This window comes from Prionailurus viverrinus, chromosome F1 (assembly GCF_022837055.1).
Source record: "Prionailurus viverrinus isolate Anna chromosome F1, UM_Priviv_1.0, whole genome shotgun sequence".
Taxonomy (NCBI): Eukaryota; Metazoa; Chordata; class Mammalia; order Carnivora; family Felidae; genus Prionailurus; species Prionailurus viverrinus.
This window is the reverse complement of record NC_062577.1, coordinates 67,123,874-67,132,570: the sequence shown is the minus strand read 5'-3', so window position 1 is coordinate 67,132,570 and position 8,697 is coordinate 67,123,874. Positions and strand designations below refer to the sequence as shown.

The following is an 8,697-nucleotide window of genomic DNA, read 5'->3' as shown; positions in this document are numbered from 1 at the left end:
TGCCAATACTGTCCAAAGCAATCTACACGTTCAGTGCAATCCCAATCAAAATTGCACTGGCATTTTCCTCAGAGCTAGAACAATCCTAAAACTTCTATGGAACCACAAAAGACCCCAAATAGCCAAAGTAGTGTTGAAAAGGAAAACCAAAGCAGGAGGCATCACAATACGGGACTTTAGTCTCTACTACAAAGTTGTAATCATCAAGACAGTATGGTATTGGCACAACAACAGACACATAGACCAGTGGAATAGAACAGAGAACCCAGAATTAGGTCCACAAATGTATGGCCAACTAATCTTTGACAAAGCAGGAAAGAGTATCCAATGGAAAAATGTCTCTTTGCAAATGGTGCTGGGAGAACTGGACAGCAACATGCAGAAGAATGAAACTGGACCACTTTCTTACACCATATACAAAAATAAACTCAAAATGGATGAAGACCTAAATGTGAGACAGGAAACCATCAAAACCCTACAGGAGAAAACAGGCAACAACCTCTTTGACCTCAGCCGCAGCAACTTCTTACTTGACACATCTCCAAAGGCAAGGGAAGTAAAAGCAAAAACGAACTATTGGGACTTGATCAAGATAAAAAACTTCTGCACAGGAAAGGAAACAATCAACAAAATTAAAAGGCAACCGACAAAATGGGAGAAGATATTTGCAAATGACATATCAGATAAAGGGTTGGTATCCAAAAATCTATAAAGAACTTACCAAACACAACACCCAAAAAACAAATAATCCAGTGAAGAAATGGGTAGAAGATACAAACAGACGCTTTTCCAAAGAAGACCTCCAAATGGCCAACAGACACATGAAAAGATGTTCAACATGGCTCACCATCAAGGAAATACAAATCAAAACCACACTGAGATACCACCTCCCACCAGTCAGAATGGCTAAAATTAACAATTCAGGAAAATACATGTGGAATTTCAGAGGATGTGGAGAAACGGGAACCCTCTTGCATCGTTGGTGGGAATGCAACCTGGTGCAACCAGTCTGGAAAACAGTGTGGAGGTTCCCCCAAAAAATTAAAAATAGAACTACACTATGACCCAGCAATTGCAATACTAGGAATTTATCCAAAGGATACAGAAGTGCTGATGCATAGGGGCACATGCACCCCAATGTTTATAGCAGTACTATCAATAATAGCCAAATTATGGAAAGAGTCTAAATGTCCATCTACTGATGAATGGATAAAGAAGATGTGGTTTATATATACAATGGAATCTACTTGGCAACAAGAAAGAATTAAATCTTGCCATTTGCAACAATGTGGATGGAACTGGAGAGTATTATGCTAAGTGAAATAAGTCAGCCAGAGAAAGACAGATACCATGTGTTTTCACTCATATGTGGAACTTGAGAAACTTAACAGAAGACCATGGAGGAAGGGAAGGGGGAAAAATTGTTTCAAACAGAGAGGGAGGCAAACCATAAAAGACTCTTAAATACAGAGAACAAACTGAGGTTGCGGGTGGGGGATGCAGGGGAGAGGGGAAAGTGGGTGATGGGCATTAGGGGAGTACTTGTTGGGATGAGCACTGGGTATTGTACATAAGTGATGAATCATGGGAATCTACTGCTGAAGCTAAGGGCACACTGTATACACTGTACATTAGCTAACTTGACAATAAATTGTATTTAAGATAATAAGATAAGATAGAAAAGAAAAGAAGAGGAAAGAAAAGGAAAGGAAAGAAAGAAGTGTGCCTCTTAGACCCTTTCAGACAGGAGGGCCTTTCTCCCAGCTCCCTGTCCCTCAGTGTAAGGTAGGGAGGCACCAGTCTCAGAGAGATTTGTTAAGTGTGGCTTTTGTCTAATTAAGTGAATTATAAGTTGATACACAAGAAGTCCACAACCTTTTTCCTTTTTTAAAAATTTTTTAATGTTTTTTAAATTTATTTTTGAGAGAGAGAGAAAGACAAAGCATGAGTGGGGGAGGGGAAAAGAGAGTGGGAGACACAAAACTGAAGCAGGCTCCAGGCTCTGATCTGTCAGCACAGAGCCCAACATGGGGCCAGAACCCACAAACTGTGAGATCATGACCTGAACTGAAGTAGGAGGCTTAACCAACTGAGCCACGCAGGCACCCCAAGTCCACAACATTTTTAAAGGAATTACATAAGCTTTGACTGAAAGGGATAGAGACAATTCAAACAAAAGAAGCTTTGGGTGATCGACTTCCTTGGGCAGAAGGCCCAAGGCTGAGAAAGCCGCTTAGCTACAAACACAGACATTGCGTACAGAAAATAAAGAGTTAAAGAAAATGAAACCGAGAGCCAAGAAAGTGGATCCAAGAACCACTTATAGGAAGCAGAACTGGACACTAGTCAAGAATCTGGTGGCATGTGTCTGACTCAATTTCAGAATTGCTATGGACCAATGGCACTTTTGTGCCTTCAATCTACCACCACTCTTTTTGACTAGGAGTATTTATTACCTGTCTCACCTTTGTGTATTGAATCTGTTCTTCATAGATCTTCAAGTCAAGGAGAACCACTCTTGATGAGGTACATGCAGAGATGACATCCAGATTCAGACCTGACATGGATGACAAGCCCCTCGGCCTCACATTGATGCCTTAATGAGGTGGATTTGGGGAAGGAGGTGACTGCATTTTGTACATGGTTGCTAGAAGTCAGACCATGGTATACAGTCTCCAAAGATGGCCACTGTTAACTTCATGCTACTGCTCCTCACATGAAAAGATGGGGCCTAATTCTCTTCTCCTTGAATCTGGGCCAGCATAATGACTTACTTGATCAACAGAATGCAGCAGAAATGACGCTCTTGGATTTCTGAGATAAATCTTAAAAAGCCTCATAGCCCTCTTTGGGGCCTCTTGGGCTGCTCACTTTGGGTACACTTCCTCTCAGAACCTAGATGCCATGTTCTGAGAAGCCCAAGCTACATAGAGAGGTCACAGGTAGGCATTCCAGCTGACTCCCAGCTAACAACTCATGCCAAATGCCAGGGTAATTGAGTGAGCTACCTTGGAAACTGAATTAATGTGAACTTTCTGATGACTCCAGCCCCAACATCTGTCTTCAACTGCATGAGAGGTCCCAAATGAGAACCCCATTGACTGATTACAGTCTACTTATAGAACCTTGAGAGATAATAAATTTGTTTTAATTTACCAAGTGTTGGGTGGTATGTAATGCAGCAATAGGGGGCCAGAACAGCATCTCCGAGTCTGAATTCTGAATCTCAGACTTATTTTATAAGGCACTTAAATGCAAATTTCTTTATGCCATTGTTAGTCAGGTTTCCTGTGCCTTACAACTGAATACAGTCGTAACTGGTAGAGAATTTGGTAACTAGAAATGGGATCCACTAAAAGAGAGAGAGAGAGAGCCTAACATGTGTAATTAATTGAAGAGAGAAAGAATAAATATGAGGACCTCACCTTTGCCCGCTGGAAAGTCAGTGACTTTGTTAGCAGGTGGCAAAGCATTTGGCTGTCACCTGATGCACCACAGTGTGCAGAACAGATGGCAACCTTGCTACAAGTTTAGGGAAAACGGTAGAAAAAAATCAGGATGTTGATATGAAGTAGCACCTGGTAGTTTTCAGTAGAGACACACAGAAGAAGAATGAACTCAAACTAGAGCCAATCTAAGAGCAAATATCAAAAGAAATACAGCTTTGCTGAAATAGGGCCACTGCCTGTGGCCTGCAACCTGACAGAAGTCCTCAATGCAAAGGTCTGCCAGGTGGATGAGACTAACTGATGCCTCTTGAGCTGATTCCAGTACAACTGATTGTTCATAGTATTGAATGTCAAGGTCTGTCCTTTGTTCTGAAGTTATATCCTTCTTTGTTGGGACTTTCTTTTCATGAAATGACAGCAATGGTAGATGGTTTTGCCCCTTTTAATATCGTCATGGGGGGGGGGGGTGGAAACTTCAGCAAACTATCTCAAATTTTTACCAGTATTTGGAATCCCAAAGTCTGGGACCTAAGGCACAGCTCTGGCCTTGGTGAGATTTCCAGAAAAGTCAGGGCCCAGAGGGGGTGGGATCTAAGGAAGACCTCATTTTCCGGCACCCCAATTGAGCCAGCCAGGGTATAGGGCATCAATGAGCAAGTAAAAGATGATCAACAGAAAAGTTTATTGAGTACAAAAGGGTAAGGAGAGTCCTCGTGGGCCCATCAGGCCCCTGGTAGAGTGAGAGCTTTGCTTCAGGGCCGGTCTGGGGAGTCCTGGAAGAAGTCATTGCACATGATAGTGACCAGGGCCAGAAAAACAGCATACTCCTGGAAGTCCACCTGCTGGTCACTGTTCTCATCCAGGTCTCCCATCAGCTTCTTCAAGCCCTCCTCATCCACCTTCTCCTGAAAGCAAGAGGGAATGACTCAGCAGGTTGCTTTCCACACACCCCTGCGTCAAACACACACTTACTGGTCAGAGCCCAGCCCTCTGTCTGCACTGGGCAGCAGGCAAGTGGTGGGCAGGGAGCCCCTGGAAGCTACAAAGGGGCCCTGTGAATGAGGACAGGTAGCTGGGTGTTCATCGGGGAAGGTCTCCAGTGCTCACCGCTGTGAGTGAGGAACATGCCAGGATTCCCTGGGCCCAGCGAGGTAGGCATTATCACTACCCCCATTTTGCTCATGAAGAAACTAAAAATTTCTGAATTCAGAAAAGGAAAACTTTTTAATACCTGCCAAAGTGAAACAAAATTAGAAAATTTTAACCAAAAACAAATTTGAAAGGAAAAAAAGGCCATGCCTCACAAGTTCAAAGCCTTAGACCTGACTTCATAATTATCCAGGAGTCACTATGGGACAGGTGAGGGGTCAACTGAAAGTTGACTGCATTTTTCTGCAAAATGTCCCAGGGTACATGTGTTAGCTGGGCTTTTCTGTCCCTATACACCTTCTTAGTTTGGCACATAATATGGAAACTAAGATTGACAGAACTGTGGGCTCTTGGGCCAGTCATTTCCCCCTCTCTGGGCTCTGGTTTGTTCAATTCAGGGAGGGGGTTGGACAGATGGATGCCGAGGGCCCTGACAGCACACACACCCATCCTGTGGCAAGCTGCAGGGACAGCAGCGATAGGACACTCACACTTGGGCCTCACCCCCTCGGCAAGGCTGTACCCCATGTTTGGTCAGCAGGACCCTCCCACCAGCTGGCCCCACTCACCCCAACAAAGCTGGGCAGCTCCTGGTGCAGAAGTGCCTTCATCTCCGCCTTACTCAGCTTGAACTTGTCACCCTCTTGGCCTGAGTACTTGTGGAAGGTGGTGACCATCACAGCCAGTGCCTGCTCCAGGGGACTGGACATCTTGGATCTGGGGCCATAGGATTGCAGGTGATGGAGACAACTTCAGCCCAGCCAGGGGGACCCACCTGCCCTTGTGTCCTAAACTCCATCTCATCTCCAAACCCCTCTCCACATCGCCCCGGAGACAGGGCCTTCCTAGGCAGGGCCCACTATGGACAGATGCTAAACCTTCCCCTGTGTTTGGAAGTCACCAAGGGAGGGGCCTCATGTCTACTCTGGTCACACTTGTGGCACACCCCTGAGGGCAGGGCTCCCCACTCTGTCTGTGGGAAGGGAAATGGCAAGGTGGCTGGAGTCCCACTTGGGTCCTCTCTATGGAGCCCCTTCCACAGGCCAGCACTGGGGAGGTGGCCTCTCCATGAGCCAGTGAGTGGGGGCTCACTGGGCTCTGGCAGTAGCCATGGCTGCAACCCAGGGTATGAGCTTCCCTGAGGAAACACTTCCGCCCCCCACCCCCACCCCTCAAGACAAGGGACTCCTAAGGCTGGGGGGGGGGGGGGGGTGAGACTGGAAACGCCCTCGGGCAAGTATGTTTCCTCCACTGGACACGGGACTCTCAGAGGGGTGTATTTCCCATCACACTGGAGACCTCTGAGCCAGGGGGTGCTGTTTCTATTGGATGTGGAACCAGGGAGCGTCCTATTGGGATTGGAATTAAAGAAATTGCGTGTCCTGTGCACCAGGATCACAAGGACAGAACTGAGAGGTCATCTTTTCCAAGGCTCTGCCTCTGAGAATGCTCTGAGCAGCCCCGGGAGGCTTAGAGGGTGTCCTGGGGTGAGGCCACAGTAGCTGGTGTCAGGGGCAAGGACAGCCCTGGGCCCATCCTGCTAGCTCTCAAGGCAGAGGAAATGGGAAGGGGCGGAAGGCAGAGCTATGAAACTACACAGGACAGGGACCCAGGCAGCCCACACACTTGACATCCCTGGCCCTTGTCCCTTAGTCTTGCTAGAATCCTGGACTTTGCAAAAACAAAAAACAAAACCAAACAAACTCAGGACTCTCATTAAAGCACCCACACACATGTCATATTCCTGGGCCAAGGCCCCCAAGAAGGGTCTCTAGACTGAGATGCCCAAACCGTGAGACCTAAGAGAAGGCCACAGAGTAACCCCTAAATGAGACCTCACAGAGGAACCTGGAAAAAGCCCTCAATCAGACACTTCACAGAAGGTCACCCAAAGGGAGAGGCCCTGAATGAGAAAAGCAACTATGGAGACAAAGATTAAGACAAAGGAACAAGGTGGAGACCCAGGGGGCCTCCTAACCAGCCCTCAGCAGGACAGACACACTCACCAGACCAGATGGCAGAGAGGTTCTGGAAGGAAAGCCAAGGGCCAGGTGCGTACAGTGGGGTTTATATCCCGCCCCACTGGCCCCCAACCTGCCCTAACCTGATCCCGCCAAAGCCTGGCCTCCTGCCACCCCCACCCACTCCCTACTGGCCCCCTCCCTCCCAGAGACTGCTAGCTCCAACCCAGCCTGCCAGCCAGAAGAGAAGGCCCCTTCTAGGCCACAGAGGGGGCTGGGAGGCACCATGGGGAAGGGGCAGCCAGCACCCAGGGTGAGGGGAGATAGCCCCTGTTTGTGGGCCTAGAGACTCACGCCAGCCTTGCTCTTAGGCCACAGGCCTTCGAGTCACAGCTCATGTGTGAGTCAGGCTACAGGCACCCAGGGACTTCCCAGACCTCGTGTGTGTGTGTGTGTGTGTGTGTGTGTGTGTGTGTGTTGAGTGTGCGAGCACGCATGTGTGCACACGCGCGTGTGTTCGAGCTGACTGGGGCGGGGCGGGGAAGCTTCAGAGCTGGCGGCACAATTCTCCTCGGTGAGGTAATGAGGGAAGCATGTGCCTGAAAACACCTTGACAGGCCCCCTTTGGGTAGGGAGGCGACTGGAAGGAGGCAGGAAGGCAGGGAGGGACACCAGTAGCCCGTGTGCACAGTAAGGAAGCCCCTGCAGGTTCGGAAGGGAGAAGGGAAACCTTGGCGCCCGTCTCCAGCTCCGAGGGTGGGTGAGTGAGGAGGGGCCGCGGGCGGGCCTCCGCCCTCCCACACCCCATCCCTGCAGACTCCTCCCCTTGCCCAGAGAGAGGCAAACACGCCGCGGGGGCGTTCGGGACCCAGCCCAGGGGAGGGGCTCTCCGGGAAGAGCTGGCTTCTTGCTGCCCCCTCCCAAGCTCCCCCTCTCCCCCCACCCGTGTGGGCACCGCCCTTCCTGCCGGCCCATCTCCCCTCCCTCCTCCAGATGTCCCGAAGCCTCTTCCCCTCCCCCAGCGCCCCCCCCCGCCCCCCCCCCCCCCCCCCCCCCCGTCCTAGGTGACTCACCCACCCTTCCAGGCCCAGATGCCCAGGCAGTGACTCAGCGACACCAGCCTACTCCCTGGAGGCCAGGGCAGCGGCGGAAACCCCTACCCAGCCTGGGAGGAGACCCTGCGCGGGGCCCACCCTGGGAGCTTTGAGGTAGACAGCGCAGAGGAGCTGGGGCCAGGGGCTGACAGGATCAGAGGGAAACCAGGCTGCTTTCTTCCGGGGGTCACCATGGGACTTGGGGCAGCCTGAACCGTGCAGGTGAGGCTGGGCCTTGGAACCCACATATTTGCACAGCCACCCAGTGTCCCCTCCTGTCCAAAGCACTTGGACCCCTCATGCTACTGCTCCTCCCTGTCAAACCCTATGTCACATAAAGCCTGAAATAAAGTCTCTCACCCCAAGGGTAAGGCCCACTGTCTTTCAAAGCACTTTGTCTGTTTTCACTCCGGACCCGCTCACATGGGGCTCAGACGTGGCAGTGGTGCCCACGCCTTCTCCGCCAAGCCTGGCAGTGACGTGCGTGGACTCTGCCCCCCACCCTGCTTTCCGGCCTCCTCTGCACACACCCTAACTGCCTGCCCATCGTCCCCCGGTGCGCTGAGACCCATCGCTTCTGCTCACCCCTGCTCCCCACCTGTCCTCCTGCCAAAACCCCAACGCTCTCTCAAAGTCTGGTTAGATGCCACCTACTCCATGGAGGGTTCCCAGGCCCAGCCAGACTCCACATCTACCTGCTGTCCCACACACGGGCTCCTTTTGTCCTTGCGCGCTAGACAGTCTGCCCCGGTTGAATCACTTGAGGGCTTGTCTTCTCTTGCCCTCACCCCCACATGGTGAGCTCACTGGGCAGGGACTGGGTCTTACCCGTTCCTGCAGGAACAAAGGGTCTCACCCACACCCAACCAGTGCTTGTGGTTACTCAAAGCCATGGGGGGCCCTGGGGAGCCCCCCACTGGGATAGTATTTAGGAGCCAAGGGGCGTTCTCACCTCCCAACATCACACCATTGGTTCTGCTACCAAATCAAAACTTCTCCAGATCCCAGGAGTGGCACAGAGACACTGGGCTAGAAAACAGCCAC

General features: G+C 50.5%; 1 protein-coding gene across 4 annotated transcripts; it reads right to left on the bottom strand.

The window, feature by feature from the left end:
* Nucleotides 1-4,112: 4,112 nt before the first annotated feature.
* S100A2 (S100 calcium binding protein A2) lies at nt 4,113-8,399 on the bottom strand. 4 transcript variants are annotated; one of them, XM_047839592.1, is made up of 3 exons: nt 8,349-8,399; nt 5,168-5,315; nt 4,113-4,354 (listed from the first exon to the last, which is right to left on the bottom strand). In XM_047839592.1, the coding sequence occupies exons 2-3, from the start codon at nt 5,306-5,308 to the stop codon at nt 4,202-4,204; spliced, it is 294 nt and encodes a 97-aa protein (XP_047695548.1). In that variant the 5' UTR covers nt 5,309-5,315; nt 8,349-8,399; the 3' UTR covers nt 4,113-4,201. The 4 variants fall into 4 exon arrangements, with proteins under 4 accessions (XP_047695548.1, XP_047695545.1, XP_047695546.1 ...); XM_047839589.1 differs by lacking the exon at nt 8,349-8,399 and adding an exon at nt 6,914-6,995; XM_047839590.1 differs by lacking the exon at nt 8,349-8,399 and adding an exon at nt 6,914-6,995 and having other exon boundaries at nt 4,113-4,351.
* Nucleotides 8,400-8,697: the final 298 nt, after the last annotated feature.